The 17401-nt window shown below is 42.9% G+C and overlaps 1 protein-coding gene across 2 annotated transcripts in view; it reads right to left on the bottom strand.

The window, feature by feature from the left end:
* The window catches only part of LOC137646053 (protein FAM91A1-like), a 243008-nt gene that overhangs the window by 49504 nt on the left and 176103 nt on the right, over positions 1–17401 (bottom strand). For both annotated transcript variants that reach the window (XM_068379206.1, XM_068379207.1), the window contains one exon: positions 17342–17401. This exon is cut by the window's right edge and continues 301 nt beyond it. In XM_068379206.1, the coding sequence (XP_068235307.1) occupies positions 17342–17401 (60 nt within the window). The remainder of the gene's footprint in view (positions 1–17341) is intronic.

The raw sequence follows: 17401 nt of genomic DNA, 5'->3' as shown, positions 1-17401 counted from the left end.
CGCATGGAAGGTGCTTTAGCTGTGTGGATTGCCGACTGCCGGAAGAAGAACATAGCGTTGGATACGAACACCATCCAAACAAAGGCTTTGAGCTTATATGAGAATTTTGCGGCAAAGGAACCTAAAGACGACGGCAACCATGCTGAAGATGATGATGATGCAGATGATCCTCAACCAGGGACATCCAGTGATTCCCAGCCTCAGAAACGTTTTTCCGCAAGCAAAGGATGGTTCGCGAAGTTTCAGAAACGCTTCGCCCTGAAAAGCGTTTCCCTGCATGGGGAGTCTGCTTCCGCTGACACTGCCGCTGCTGAAACTTACGTGAACCAGACTTTCAAGAACATTATCGCTGAAGGTGGATACAAGCCGGAACAAGTCTTTAATATGGATGAAACCGGCTTGTTTTGGAAGAGAATGCCGTCGCGAACTTTCCTGTTCAAAGAGGAAGCCAAAGCCTCTGGCTTTAAGGCATTCAAGGATCGCGTTACCCTCGTGATGTGTGGCAATGCTGCTGGATTTTTGTTAAAGCCGGGGCTTATTTATAAGTCGAAAAATCCTCGCGCTTTGAAAAATAAAAATAAGAATCTCCTTCCCGTGTACTGGATGCATAATCAAAAAGCATGGATTACGAAGATGCTGACCTCCAACTGGTTCCACCAGTGTTTCATCCCGCAAGTCCATGAATATCTCTTAGAGAAGGGCTTGCCATTCAAGATCCTTCTCCTTATGGATAACGCTGGTGGACACGCAACTGACCTGTCGCGTGAGGGCGTTCAGGTTGAGTTCCTGCCACCCAACACCACGTCATTAATTCAACCAATGGACCAGGGGGTTATCAGGGCGTTCAAGGCCCTCTACACGAAGAATACCTTGGCGGACCTCGTTGCGTGTGTGGATGCTGCCCAAGATGACGAGGATGAAGACTTCAACTTGAAGGCGTACTGGCGGCAGTACACCATAGCCACGTGCCTGCAGAATATTCAAAAGGCACTTCAAGAGATGAAACCTGCAACCGTAAATGCGAGCTGGAAGAAGCTGTGGCCCGATATTGTTTACGACGACAAGGGATTTACTCCGTCGGAAATCCAACACTCTGCAATACGGAAATCTGTGCAGTTGGCTGCCATAATTGGGGGTGACGGGTTTGGCGACATGACGACTGAAGACGTCGACGAGTTGTTGGACTGCCATTCCCAGCCCCTAACTGACGCAGACCTCGAAGACCTGACGAAATCGGCAAGTGAGGAAGAGAGTGAGGGTACCCAGGAAGAGACCCAAGAAAATGTCGAAGAAACGGGCTTAACATTAGAACGGCTTGCCAAGTTCTGCAACCATATGAAGGAGGCAAAAGAAATGTTACAAGAGTGGGACGAGGATATGGTTCACTCGATGCAATTCTCAAATAAGGTCGATGACATCATGACTCCCTACAGGATGCTCTTGGATCGAAAAAAGAAGCAGCGGCAACAACTTCCGATCACAATGTTCTTCCAGCCTCGCAAAAAAGAGCCAGTTCCTCCTACTAGTACGCCTTCGGAAGAAATTGAAGAAGTTGAAGAGGTGTCCCAGGAAAAGACACCTCCGTCTGAAGAGACGTAAAATACTATCATTGACTGCACAGTAGAACACATCATCAGCTTCATCATCATCATTTCTACTGTGCAGCAAATTCATCGCCATCGTCATTCAAGTTTTTCTTGAACTTCTTTCGTGGTGAGTACAGTAACAATCTTTATTTTTTACTTTAACCTGTTTTATAGTTTAGTAATGTACGTACTGTATGCATTAAGTTAAAGGGAAGGTTTTAAAAGTCTACATGTTGTAACCTATCATATTTTTTTATGTTTAAAATTTACATTTACGTACGTAAAACAATATCTCTCTCTCTCTCTCTCTCTCTCTCTCTCTCTCTCTCTCTCTCTCTCTCTCTCTCTCTCTCTCTCTCTCTCTCTCTCTCTCTCTCTCTCTCTCTCTCTCTCTCTCTCTCTCTCTCTCTCTCAAATTGTTTTCCTGCTTTGCTACGTACAAGTACTGTATAATTTATATTTGTAAGGCAACATATTTTGTAAATGCTTTTACTGTAAATACTGTATGTACTGTATCATTATTTATCACTATCATCATGCGCGTTAAATGCCTTGTTTGTTCTGAGCGTGGTTGTTTACTGAGCGTACACGCCGTCGTTTCAGGCGGCGTCATAAAGAAAAAGATTTCATTTGGAAGTCCTAAGAAAAATACGTAAACTAAAACATTGGTAATAAAAAAATTAACATACAGTACTGTATAATCAATATAATCGATGCAAAAACTAACCTATACGTACATATATGTGTACACTAAATGAGTTTGTTTCTTCATTATGATCAGAGATGAACGTAAACAAAACATTGGTTGCCATTTTTTATCGTGCTTTTTAGGTGTTTAGGAAACACATGATATAAAATCGCCTTTAATATTTGTGCCTGTTTTAGTTTAGGGTGCTGTAGTACATGCATTAAGTGTTCTGTACATTAAAGGGTGGTTTGTTAACAGTACTACGTACAAGGGAAGGTTTTAAAAGTCCGAATATACATGTTAAATAAATAGGTAAATATGCTGTCACTACTTCGCGGATTTTCACCTATCGCGCCCGCGTCTGGAACCTATCTACCGCGATAAACGAGGGTTCACTGTATAGAGAACAGTCCAAAAATCACCATAGTGATTTTCCTTAAAAGGTATTACACTCGAAGATGCTAATATCTGTTCACTCAATACACTGTTAAGTCCCAAACCAGTCCACTGTTCATCGCAGCACTAGACGACAGGTTTTATAACACTACCTGCCGCCCCCACAGTGTTTTATTTCATGCACTTGCTTCGCGTAATGTTTATAGAAAAACTCTAGATGATTTCCACCCCGTATATGAGCGGAGTTTATCAAAGTCCATATGTTGAAAGAAGTTCAACGAGGAAGCAACTTTTCTAAGATCGTGACCTGCGGGTGTACTGTTAGGATCAGCTCTGCGAATAAAGTAGGTGAGTTTTGCCCTCAGTTGTTTTAGGAATAAGTTTGATCCTGAGGTTTCGCCTAAGAATAGCTGTCCCTCCTTGAAGTCTGAAGTTCTTCAAAGATAGACCTTAACACACTCTACTGGACATAGAGAGATATCTTCCTTCAGAGGGCAGATTCTCCAAGGACCCCACCTTTTGGTGGGCAGCTCGTTTTTGGCGAGAAAGGTAGGATCGGGGAAAAGATTCAGTTCTCCCTCTTCTGTGAATTGAATATGGCCTTCGTTTCTAGATAGGGCCACTATTTCACTAACTCTAGCCCCAGAGGCTATAGCGTACAAGAATATCACTTTCTGTGTTAGATCCTTTAGGGTACAATCTTTGTTGCTCAAATTCGAAGCATAGTGCAAGACTTTGTCCAAGGACCATGATGTGGGTTTTAGAGGGGTTGCTAGTTTGAGTCTAGCGCATGCTTTCGGAATCTTATTGAAGATTTTGTTTGACAGATCCACCTGGAAGGCGTAAAGAAAAGGTCTAGTCAAAGCTGACTTACACGTAGTTATTGTGGTGGAAGCCAGGCCTTGTTCATGAAGATAGATGAAGGAAAGGCAGAAGTCTATTGAGATTTCTGCCAGTCTTTTTGCTTTCACAAAGGAAACCCACTTCTTCCAAGATGATTCGTATTGTCTTCTGGTTGACTTTGACTTGTATAAAGTCGATGTTGTCTTTTGAGATCCCGAACCTTTTCTTGGCTGCTAAGGTGAGAAAATCATGAGATGTAGGTTTTGGGTTCTCAATGATGAAGCATAGACAGTCGACTTCTGAACCAGTTGGGATAGAACTGGATTCGGTAGGTGGAAACAGCTTCAGTTTCAGTTCTATAACTAGAGGGAACCAACTGCTCCTGGGCCATTTGGGGACCACTACTGCTGCTGTTCCCTGAAGGATCTCAGCTTATTGAGGACCTTCAGCAGGAGATTTGTAGGTGGGAACAGATAGATATGATTCCATCTGTTCTAATCGAGGGACATGGAGTCTGTCGCTTCTGCCCAAGGGTCCTCGTAAGAGGCCACGTATCGAGGTAGTTTTTTGTTGTCGCTCGTTGCGAGGAGGTCGATCTGCAGTTCCGGGACTTTTTCCAAGATGAAGGAGAATGAATCTGCGTCCAGGGACCATTCTGTCTCTATTGGCTTTTGCCTGGATAGAGCATCCGCCGTCACATTGCAGAACCCTTGCAGGTGAACTGCTGATAAGTGCCATCTTTTCTTCCTTGTCAAGCGAAAGATGGCTAACATCACGTGATTAATGTAAGGTGATCTCGAGCCTTGTCGATTCAGACATTTCACTATTACTTCGCTGTCCAAGGTCAGCCTGATGTGGGCTGATCTGTGAGGGGATAGTTTCTTCAACATTAGGAAGACTGCCAATGCTTCTAAAATGCTCATGTGAAAAGTCTTGAACTGGTGCGACCAGTTCCCTTGCACTTTCCTTTGCTGGGAATGGCCTCCCCATCCTTCCGGTGAGGCATCTGTGTGGATGACCACTGAAGGTTGAGGATATTGTAAGGGAATTGTCCTTGTCAGGCTCTTGACCTTAGACCACGGCCTTAGAAGCGATCGCAGTAGGGTCGGTGTCAATCTCTGTTGATCTCTTCGAGCCTTTGATGCGTATCTTCTCCAGACTCCTGACGCATCTTCTAGTTGTACTTTTAGCACTGGGTCTGTCACTGCTGCAAACTGGAGAGAGCCCAGTACTCTTTCCTGTTGGCGTCTTGAAATCTTGTTGAGTTTCAGTAGTCTCCTGACAGATCCTGCAATCTCTCTCCTCTTCTTCGGTGGAATGGAGAGGCGGTGTGACTGCAAGTTCCAATGGATTCCTAAACATTGAAACTCCTGAGCTGGAGAGAGGCGAGACTTCTTGTAGTTGATCTTGAAGCCCAGATGATCCAGGAACTGAATCACCTTTGTGGCTGCTTGCAGACAAGCTGTCTTGGATGCTGCCCACACCAGCCAGTTGTCCAGGTATGCCGCTACCTGAATACCTTCTAAGCGTAGCTGTTGGACAACTGTGTCCGCGAGTTTTGTGAATATCCTTGGGGCTATGTTTAGTCCGAAGGGTATGGCTGTGAAGACATAATTTGCCTTCTGTAGCCTGAATCCTAGGTAGGAGGAGAGGGGGCGGTTGACTGGTAGATGCCACTAAGCGTCTGCCAGGTTTATTGAGACTGTGTATGCCCCTTTTTGTAACAGGGTCCTTATGTGTTGTAGGGTTAGCATCCGGAACTTGTTCTCGATGAACTTGTCGAGTGGATACAAGTCTAGAATGACTCTGAGTTTGTCCGAGTCCTTCTTGGGAACACAAAACAGCCATCCCTGGAACTTGATGGACTTTGTTTTCCTTATCATCTTTTTGCTCAAGAGCTCTAAGGTACATTCTTCCAATAAGGGGGTGGAGTGTTGGAAGAATTGAGGAAACGGGGGTGGAGTTTTGTTCCATTTCCACACGAGTCCATTCTGGATTAGGCTGTGGGCCCAGGGATCGAAGGTCCAACGATCCTGAAAGTGGAAGAGTCTTCCTCCTACCTGGAACATCTCTTGCTGAGATGTTCCAGAAGGTTTCTTACCCTGACCACGTCCTCCTCTACCCCATGAGGGGTTTCTTGAGGAGCCTCTTCTAGAGCCTCTGCCTCTAGGGCGAAAGGTAGTGGTGTGCCTCTCGAAGCCTGGATTAAAAAACGGCGACTGAGCTACCAGCTGCTGGGGCACCATTTGGAAGGTGGTTTGCAGCTAGGCAACCATTTAGGGCACTGTGGTCATGGTGACAGTTGGATGTTGTGCAGGTCTGTGAGACACACGTGGCTTCTTTGTCTTCCTGTTCTTGGGTTGGGGACCAGCGTCAGAGGATGATTTCCTCTTGGAAGACATGCCCCACTTCTGGAGAAGGTTCCTATTCTCCGTGGCGGCTTTAGCAATGACCCCCTGGACCACATCTTTTGGGAAGAGGTCCCTGCTCCAGATGCATGAAGTGATCAACTTCCTGGGCTCGTGTTTGACCGTTGCATTGGCAAACACATGGTCTCTACAGGCCCTCCTGGCCTTTACGAAAGCGTACATGTCCTTAAAAAGGGTAGCCATGTGAGTTTTCGCTAGGACCATATACATATCTGGGGTATTTGAAAGGCTTGCACGCATCTCCATACAGTTCTGGAGAGACAAAGAGGCAGCTAGTCTCTCTTTTGTCTCTTGTTCCCTTCTCAGAAGATGTTCCGACAACTTTGGAAGGTTCTCCTTGAACTGTTGTCCTGCTATCTCTGGATCCAGTTTCGAGACTGAGAAGGTTAGATGAACCCCGTTCCATTCCTTCTCGCAGGTAGGCAAAGCTAGCGACAATGGTCTGCAATCCTCTAGCATAGGGCACGCAGTTGAGAGCTTTGGATGAAAAGGGGAAAGCTCTGGAGGAAGGAGCAAGGAAGGTAGGGTGCCTCTTGCTCAAAGCTGAAACCTTTGAGTTGGTATCGCCGGCTTTCTTTAGGGTACTAGTCGAGAGCCTGCGCCTTGTCATGTTCAAAGATCATGACCTCCTTAGGTTCCGTCTCCTCACGAGATGCTGGTTCATCCCGCAATCTCACATAACATTCTGGGTAAGCCGAAATGTTAGGCCAGAATTGGAGATCTTCGAGAGGTTTGGCCCCCATCTTCTCAGAGATGTACAGTTTCCTATTCATCATGGGCATATACTCTGCATACCTCCAGGGGTTGGTTTCAGAGCATTGGGGTAGGTCAAGACTTTGATAGGCTTGTGAGAGCCTCTGAGAACACCCGGGTGTTTCGCTTCTCTAACTTCCCTCCTCATCTCTTGTTATTCCTTCCGGAACGATTCCATCATTTGTTGAAGCTGTTCTAAGAGCGCCTCGCCATTGGTTAACAGCGGATCCAAATGAGGAGTTGGGCCTGAAGAAGTTGACGGCATAGGTTGATATGCCGTCACGGAAAACTGAGGGTCTTTCGTTATTGTTGATACGGATCCTTCTTCCGCCACGGGTGGTTGGGCCACCTCTTTTTCAGGATTTCCTTGCAGAAGATCCTTTTCGCTGTCTGTGGACACCTCCGACATCCGATCTTGATGGATGTCCATGCCTTCAAGTGCCTTGTTGATGTTAGCCTCTATCGTTAGCTGGATGAAGGGAGGCATGACCTGTTCTTGAGGCACAACCGCATCAGATTGGGCCTTAGGGAACAAAAGCCATCACATAGCTTCATTGGGCAGGTAAGGTCCGGGAGAGTTCTTTTGGAACCCTCTTACCCATTTCCGGAGCGTTTCCCTTGACTTAGTCGTCTCAGGATCACCGAATCCTTCGGTCATCAAGGCCAAGCAGACAGTACAACCCTTCGGATCCCAATACCTCAGGGTTTCAGTTGCGATGGAGCAGGGGGCATGAGACCAGCACATCTTGTGGCCACAAAAGTCCCTACTTTTGTGGTTGCAGAACAGGACTGCACACTTCACCTTGACCTCCTCCTGTAAGGATAGAAAGAGTGAAATGAGTACGGGGTAATTTATCTCACCAATAAATTTTCACAAGTATAAATAGTACACATTACTATTATTATCATAGCTTAGGATAGTAAGCTAGAAAGGAAATAAGAAAGATACATATCTGTGTTTCCCCTCCAGGCAATTGCTGTGACCACCTACAATATTAATATTTTTAATTTCCTTATTAGGGAAAATACAGAGTGGAATAACTCTCGTACGTAGAGCCGGAGTCAGTAACTCCACCACTTGTAGAATATCAATACTGAAAGGTAATCATTGGTGTTCCGATGCTCTAGGATACATCAGAATGTTGAAGGAATACTTCACCTCAACATTTTCTGATTGGTCTCAACAATGGACTGTGATAGGATACACAGAGTATGTTGGAAAATTCATACTACTGTATCATTATATACTGTAGTTTTCTAACTGCTGTATTGTTATACATACATACATACATATACCAAAGGCACTTCCCCCAATTTTGGGGGGTAGCCGACATCAACAAAGAAACAAAACAAAAAGGGGACCTCTACTCTCTACGTTCCTTCAGCCTAACCAGGGACTCAACCAAGTTCAGCTGGTACTGCTAGGGCGCCACAGCCCACCCTCCCACATTATCCACCACAGATGAAGCTTCATAATGCTGAATCCCCTACTGCTGCTACCTCCGCGGTCATCTAAGGCACCGGAGGAAGCAGCAGGGCCTACCAGAACTGCGTCACAATCGCTCACCATTCATTCCTATTTCTAGCACGCTCTCTTGCCTCTCTCACATCTATCCTCCTATCACCCAGAGCTTTCTTCACACCATCCATCCACCCAAACCTTGGCCTTCCTCTTGTACTTCTCCCATCAACTCTTGCATTCATCACCTTCTTTAGCAGACAACATGGCCAAACCACCTCAACACATTCATATCCACTCTAGCCGCTAACTCATTTCTTACACCCGTTCTCAGCCTCACCACTTCGTTCCTAACCCTATCTACTCGAGATACAGTGATACCTCGGTACTCGACCATAATCCGTTCGAGATCCGTGTTCGACCTCCGATTTGTTCGAGTACCGAATTTTTTTTCCCCATAAGAAATAATGGTATATATTCTATTCCGTTCCCAAGCACTCGAACAGGCCCAAAATATTAATAAAACGTGTACCTAAACAACAATAATTATCTAAATGTGTATGAAATTGGTCAGAAAATCCTATAAAACAATTTTAAACCATTTACTGTACTAAAATAAAACAATTTTAAACCATTTTCTGTACTGTAGTGAACATACCTTTGAGCAGCGGTTCGATGGCATACAGGGATGGATGTGGAGAGGATGGAAGGGGGAGGTTACTGCTTGGAAGGAGAGTCCCCTTCCATGATGTGGCGGGGTAGTTCTCCTTCAGGAGTTGTTTCTCTCTCCAATGAAAGGGTGGGCAGATCTATTTCAGGGGTTTCTTCTCTTCTTTGTCTCTTCTTTGGAGGAGAAACAGGCTTTGATGTAGCAGCTTTCTTTTCTTTTGTGAAAAACTGGTCTATTGTTAATTGTTTCTTCCTCCTCTGCAGTATTCTTCGAAAATGATACATGACACTATCATTAAACATATGCACTGCCCGGTTTGCTACTGCAATTTCTGGGTGGTATTTTTCAGCAAAAGCCTGCACATCTGCCCACTTGGAACAAATTTCATTGATGAGAGAACTTGGAACATCCTCCCTTACCTCATCCTCTTCTGAAGATTCCTGCTCCACAATCAGATCCTGCTGCTGTTGTTGTTGCAGGTGCAACAATTCCTCCACAGTCAACTCGGTAGAATGGCTTTCTACAAGCTCATCAATATCATCCTTGTCGACCTCAAGCCCCAAACTCCTGCCCATGACAACAATTTCCTCAACGACATCAGTGTCATCAGAAATTACAGGGGTAGCAGTGCTTGGACCCGCCTCTGGTTGGAAACCTTCAAACTCCCTCTCTGTGACACATGATGGCCACAGCTTACGCCAGGCAGAGTTCAATGTCCTATAGGTCACACCTCGCCAAGCTTGGTCAATCATGTTAACAGAGTTGAGGATGCTGAAGTGTTCCTTCCAGAATTCCTTTAGGGTCAACTTCGTGTCACTGGTCACTTCAAAACACTTTCTGAAAAGGGCCTTGGTATAGAGTTTTTTGAAGTTTGAAATGACCTGTTGGTCCATGGGCTGGAGTATGGGAGTAGTATTGGGGGGCAAGAATTTGATTTTGATAAAGCTGTATTCTTCTTTCAAGTCATCCTCGAGACCTGGAGGATGTGCAGGAGCATTGTCCATAACCAGAAGACATTTCATTGGCAAGCTCTTTTCAATGAGGTAAGCCTTAACCTGGGGGGCAAACACTTCGTTTATCCACTCAGTAAAGAATTGTCTTGTGACCCAAGATTTAGTGTTCGAGCGCCACATAACTGGTAGTGCACTTTTACAAATATTATTTCGTTTGAACACCCGGGGGTTGTCCGAGTGGTACACTAACAAGGGTTTGATCTTGCAATCGCCACTTGCATTTGCACACAGCAACAATGTTAGCCTATCTTTCATTGGCTTGTGACCTGGCATCTTCGTCTCGTCCTTGGTAATGTACGTATTGGCTGGCATTTTCTTCCAAAATAACCCAGTCTCATCACAATTAAAGACTTGTTGTGCGATCAAATTTTGTTCATTTATGTACCGATCGAATTCCCCCACGTATTTATCGGCTGCAATTTGATCCGAACTAGCTGCCTCCCCATGCCTAGTAACACGATGAATACCTGTTCTATTACGAAACTTTTCAAACCAACCCCTGCTCGCTTTAAATGTAAATGAATCACTTTCACTGGTACTCGGACTTTTCTTCACTAATTCTTCATAGATATGCAACGCTTTTTCACAAATGAACGCTTCACTAACACTTTCCCCGGCCAACTGTTTTTCTTTAATAAATATTAAAAGCAACTTTTCCATCTCCTCAATCACTTGTGGCCTTTGCTTAGTTACCGCCGTAACTCCCGTTGCAACATTCGCCTTCTTAATCATTTCTTTATGCTTTAAAAACGTAGAAATGGTCGACTTCGCCATTCCGTATTCTACCGCTAAATCGGACACTCGTACACCATTCTCATATTTCGCTATAATTTCCTTCTTCAACTCGATCGTTGTTCGCACTGTTTTCCTCTTCTCCTTCCCCTTAACACTCATTACTTTCTTGGGACTCATTATGAAAGCTAAAAAAGCAATTAAAAGCACTGAAAATCACTAAATCACAACGAATGCTGATCGCGCGTTGTCTGAGTGACGCTCTCGAGAGAACTGATGCTTCCCGAACAAGCGAGAGTGGCCGAGATGGCGCGATCATCACAAAGCCCATGCGGTCGTCACGTGTTCGGCTGGTCGAGTACCGAATTTTTGGTCGAGCACCGCAGCAAAAATTTCTCGAAAATTTTGGTCGAACTCCGAATTGTTCGAGTATAGAGTCGTTCGACTACCGAGGTATCACTGTACACCAGCCATACTCCTTAGACACTTCATCTCAAACACATTCAATTTCTGTCTCTCCATCACTTTCATTCCCCACAACTCCGATCCATACATCACAGTTGGTACAATCACTTTCTCATATAGAACTCTCTTTACATTCATGCCTAACCCTCTATTTTTTACTACTCCCTTAACTGCCCCCAACACTTTACAACCTTCATTGACTCTCTGACGTACATCTGCTTCCACTCCACCATTTGCTGCAACAACAGACCCCAAGTACTTAAAACTGATCCACCTCCTCAAGTAACTCTCCATTCAACATGGCATTCAACCTTGCACCACCTTCCCTTCTCGTACATCTCATAACCTTACTCTTACCCACATTAACTCTCAACTTCCTTCTCTCACACACCCTTCCAAATTCTGTCACTAGTCGGTCAAGCTTCTCTTCTGTGTCTGCTACCAGTACAGTATCATCCGCAAACAACAACTGATATACCTCCCATTCATGGTCATTCTCGCCTACCAGTTTTAATCCTCGTCTAAGCACTCGAGCATTCACCTCTCTCACCACTCCATCAACATACAAGTTAAACAACCACGGTGACATCACACATCCCTGTCTCAGCCCCACTCTCACCGGAAACCAATCACTCACTTCATTTCCTATTCTAACACATGCTTTACTACCTTTGTAGAAACTTTTCACTGCTTGCAACAACCTTCCACCAACTCCATATAACCTCATCACATTCCACATTGCTTCCCTATCAACTCTATCATATGCTTTCTCCAGATCCATAAACGCAACATACACCTCCTTACCTTTTGCTAAATATTTCTCGCATATCTGCCTAACTGTAAAAATCTGATTCATACAACCCCTACCTCTGTATTGTCTTATACTGTAGTTTTGTCGGTAGAGAGAAAGCATGGAAAGAAGGACTACCGTATTATTATAGTTTAGTACAATAATTAGGGGTGTAGGGACTACTGTCTCTACTGCCTTCTTTCCAGAATGAGGATTCAAATGGAAGGGGAAGGATACATTGATTCTAGCTTCCACCCAGCCACAATTTCTGTTGTCGGCTGCACTGACGGTTACAGAGCTTGTGGATGGCAGTCCAAGGGAGGACTGAAGAATACTCAAAAGTGTAATAGGTTTCCCACCGGCAGCCGTCAGGGTCAGCTCAACCTTTCCCAGAGCTTTGCTTCCGTTAGGGAGATGGTCGAAGCGGCAACCTAACCGCCTTTGTAGGAGCCCGGCCGGTAACCCAGTCAGCCCGGCGAGCGGGGTGATTGTAGAATACCGGCCACAGGAATCGTGACGGCGTAGGACAGAAGGCGAAGGAAAAGGGTCTTATATTTTACAGAGAAAGGTGGCAGCAGGTATGCCTCCTACTTTCGACAACGGTGTAATCGGCAGGGGAATGACTATTCCCCAATCGGTAACGATGTTGGCATCAAGACTGAATACCCTGAGTTACTATCATATTTCAAAGCTGGGATACTCGCTGACAAAGAAAATCGATAGAAAACACTATCCCAGTCAAGCCGGAGTACACTACTCGATGGCGATGACAGAAGATAGGGTTGTCGCCTGGGCTGGCGGCACTCAGGGGGTAAGGAAGGGTTTATCCTAATTTCTCTAAAAGAGAAGAGTATTGAATTATACTAGTAATTCTAGGAGATATTTATATCTCTAACCGAATTAATAAAACGATACTCGAGGATAAATGGGGGATAACGTAACTAAACTATACTAAAACGCATTTGGCTATCCTAACTCGAGTCAGGTTCTCGGCTACGTTAGTACCACCGAGGCCCTATTGTATACAATAGAAACGTTTATTCGGAAGAGGAAATATTACATGTGTAAATCTTATCTTCACTAGTATGATTTTGCCTAACTAGCTAGAATTTCTTTATAGCTAAATACCGGGAACGTTGTACTACTAACTAAATAAGGCATTTATGGCGTACGACAGCGGTCCTAAAATGACCGCCTCCGGTGATGGCAGTGCTCCGCTTAACACACCTAAATTATGTTAATTTAACTGTGATAAGGGAGCCAAAAATTATACACAGTTAAGATTAAATAGTCAACTTTCCAGAGGATGAAGATGCTGAAGATTGCATGGTAATATTCCTTCAAAACAGCAACAACACCCAGAGCAACGTGGGAGAACACCGTGCTTAAATGGCTACGTGAAAAGGAATGAATACACCGTAGTAGTACTGGGAGGGGATCCACCGGGTAACCTTGATAACGGCTCCCCTTCAATTTCGCCGCTCTTCCCCTCAAAGCGTAAAATCTATTCGGGGTGAAGATTGCCATGTGTCGTAGCAAGAAATACGTCCCTTGATATTATGCGATATCCTTAAAATTTACATTAAGGATACTCGCGCCAGGAGTTAGAATTCTGGGAACCTGTGGTTAATTCTCTGGGAGTATCACTGTAGCCAAATATCCCTTAGAAAGCTGCCTAAAGGAACCTTCCATCAGTACGACATGACTGAGCCCAAAAATAATAGTAATGATTTACACTAGGTGACGTGCCATCAACTAACAGACAAAATTAGCATTGGAGGTGGTTATAAGTTAATCACCTCTCAAAATATTAAAATTACCAGTAATAATATAATGAAATTTATCTTTGAACATATTTTCAATAAATTTGTCATAACTCAGTTCTCGCCATATTGACTAAGGTCACAATTGTCTTTTAAATTAAGGACAGGTATTATCAACAAAAAACTTAGAAATTAAATCTTAACTATTTAATATTAGATACTTACTTATTTATTATCGTAATATTTATGATGAAAATCATCATCATGATAAAAATTGAATTTGCTCTTATCCTAGCCCTTTCATAAGAAGCCCTAATTTTTCAATTTATACTTAAGTACTGTACATTAATTATGATGTGCAGTATAATTTTCCTTGCCCTTTCTTTGGAAAAAAGGGCTTCTTATATGCTAGCAAATATGGTCCATGGACTATATTAGGTAGATGTGGAAAAATAAATGGAACCTAGAAAAAGAATCTTATAAATGTAAAAAATAATACATCACAAAGATTCTAAAGTAATTCTATATTTCAAAGTAATTTGTATTTTTCCTATTATTATTATTATTATTACATGCTAAGCTACAACCCTAGTTGGAAAAGCAGGATGCTATAAGCCCAGGGGCTCCAACAGGGAAAATAGCTCAGTGAGGAAAGGAAACAAGGAAAATAAAATAGTTTAAGAAGAGCAACAATATTAAAACAAATAACACTTGATAAACTATAAAAACTTTAACAAAACAAGTGGAAGAGAAATAATATATAAGATAGAACAGTGTGCCCGAGTGTACCCTCAAGCAAGAGAACTCTAACCGAAGACAGTGGAAGACCATGGTACAGAGGCTATGGCACTACCCAAGATTAGAGAACAATGGTTTGATTTTGGAGTGTCCTTCTCCTAGAAGAGCTGCTTACCACAGCTAAAGAGTCTCTTCTACCCTAACAAAGAGGAAAGTGGCCACTGAACAATTACAGTGCAGTAAGAAGAATTGTTTGGTAATCTCAGTGTTGTCAGGTGTATGAGGACAGAGGAGAATATGTAACAAATAGGCCAGACTATTCGATGTGTGAATATGTAGGCAAAGGGAAAATGACCGTAACCAGAGAGAAGGATCCAATGTAGTACTGTCTGGCCAGTCAAAAGACCCCATAACTCTCTAGTGGTAGTATTTCAACGGGTGGCTGGTGCCCTGGCCAGCCTACTACCTACCATATAAATTATGGATACTGTTTCAGCACAAGCTGGAATCAGTCGTTAACCTGTTATGCATCATCTACGTAATGATACGTTCACCACTATCTACTCGGTACCACCTTCAACGGGATATTACATTCATGACTTTAAATGAGTGTTTCAAGTCGTCAGTCCTGTAATAATATGTTTACTTGTATAGTAGGTATAGGATCACCAATTGGCAACTCTCTGCATATGTAAATTGAAACTTACTATATATGCTGCCTGGCAACTTTTTTCTTAAGGTTGCTCGACGATAGAAAGCTGGTTTCCTTTCAGTGCGCTGAAAAGGTAATTTCTTTTGCTACTTTCACAATGAGAAACTTAATGAGGTGTATTTCTTTACATGAAATAAATCAAATACTAGATGAGGAGTCTGATAATGGTAACAGTAGAATAACAATGCATAGATGTATAATATTTTTCATTTAGTATTTCGTAGCCTTGTGAAATGAAATAACAGTAGTATTAAATGTTTTTCATTCAATCATTTAAATAATATTCCTACATTTCACTATAAATATGAATTATAAGCATAAAAATTAATATTAACTTTGAAAAATGAAATGACCGCTGACTGCAAAAAAAGCATGACGGTACGTTAGCAGCGAAGTGGTCCTGGGGGGACGGCTTAACAGGTTGAAAGCTGGATAACGAGTGGTTATCCAACTGGCTAGGGAGCGGGACAAGGAGCCCTGCCCCATCTCAGTTAGATAGCCTTCATTTTTCTTTCAATCTTTCAGCTCAGGACCTAAAGGGGTGGTTTGAGCAGGGAAGTTTTGTCAAAGGACTCAGGTTTGTATGGCTTTGAAAAGTACAAATTACTTTAAAAAATTGTGTTTTGTTCCTACAATGCATACAAACACTTTTCCTTTAATCAGGTAGATTCATAGTTTAGTGGGCTGAAAGTCCCCTGGAACCAAACTGGAAGCGATTAATGTTTGAGCTACATGGGCTCACAGCAAGGACTATTGACACCCCTATCTTGTCTCTCTTATGGATGAAAGACTGATAGGACCTGGGTTGTACATGAAACATGTACTTGATCAACACTGGAGAACCCTATTCCCCCGAAAGGGATGTCATTTAGAATCGGATACAAAGTACAGGTAGTTGTCGACTTACGACTGAGATAGGGACCAAAAGATGCGCTGTAAGTAGATCTGGAGGTATGTCGAACTTAAAAGATGAATTTTCCTTAGATTTATTAGGCTGCGTCATGATTCGGCAATCATCTAAGTAATATTTTATCAACTTTTTCTTCTTGTATATCATTATATATACTGTTAGTATTGTTACTTTCATTCCCCATAACTCCGATTGTACCAACTGTGATGTATGGATCAGAGTTATGGGGAATGAAAGTGACAGAGAGACAGAAATTGAATGTTTGAGATGAAGTGTCTAAGGAGTATGGCTGGTGTATCTCAAGTAGATAGGGTTAGGAACGAAGTAGTGAGGGTGAGAACGGATGTAAGAAATGAGTTAGCAGCCAGAGTGGATATGAATGTGTTGAGGTGGTTTGGCCATGTTGAGAGAATGGAAAATGGCTGTCTTCTAAAGAAGGTGATGAATACAAGAGTTGATGGGAGAAGTACAAGAGGAAGGCAAAGGTTTGGGTGGATGGATGGAGTGAAGGAAGCTCTGGGTGATAGGATAGATGTGAGAGAGGCAAGAGAGTATGCTAGAAATAGGAATGAATGGCAAGCGATTGTGACACAGTTCCGGTAGGCGCTGCTGCTTCCTCCGATGCCTTAGATGACCACGGAGTTAGCAGCAGTAGGGGATTTAGCATTATGAAGCTTCATCTGTGGTGGATAACGGGGGAGGGTGGGCTGTGGCACCCTAACAGTACCAGCCAAACTTGGTTGAGTCCCTTGTCAGGCTGGGAGGAACATAGAGAGGAGAGGTCTTCTTTTTGTTTCATTTGTTTGATGTCAGCTACCCCCCAAAATTAGGGTAAGTGCCTTGGTATATGTATGTATGTATATCATTACTGAATTCAGTTTTCTGATTCCATACAATATCATATCCTCTATCAATACATTTTTACATTCTTTTTTCAATTTCAGAAGCAATTTAACAATCAACGATCACCAACTTTTTTGTTCACCTTTGGTTGTGATCAGCTGTGCTGCTGATCTGAAGGTGCCGCTACTGTATCAAGATAATGCTCACATACGAATGGCGTATTGTTTACATAATTTCTTCATTTATATGATATATATTCAAGATGAATATTGCATCAGCACCAGTATCTTACTGGATATCATAGTTTTCATATAGTTCATTTATAGCCATTGGATTCTAGATATCGCTGAAACAATATCCCTACTTAAAGGATAAGGGTTTATATGCATTGTAGGAACAATCAGGTAGTAAGAGAACAAAGACTGGAAACAGTAGATAAAACTCATCATATTAACTTGACATAAAATTTTTAAAGATTATGATGATTCAAAGTAATAATGCAACAATTTGACAACAAAAAATTAACAACAGTAAAATGAGTATAAACCCACCTTTGAGAAGGCTGTCCCTCTGACTTCTCTAGTACAATACTAGAGACATCATCAAAGCTT

Source organism: Palaemon carinicauda, chromosome 8, assembly GCF_036898095.1.
Source record: "Palaemon carinicauda isolate YSFRI2023 chromosome 8, ASM3689809v2, whole genome shotgun sequence".
NCBI classification, from domain to species: Eukaryota; Metazoa; Arthropoda; class Malacostraca; order Decapoda; family Palaemonidae; genus Palaemon; species Palaemon carinicauda.
Note: the sequence above shows the minus strand (reverse complement) of the source record. Positions and strands in the feature narration are given on the sequence as shown.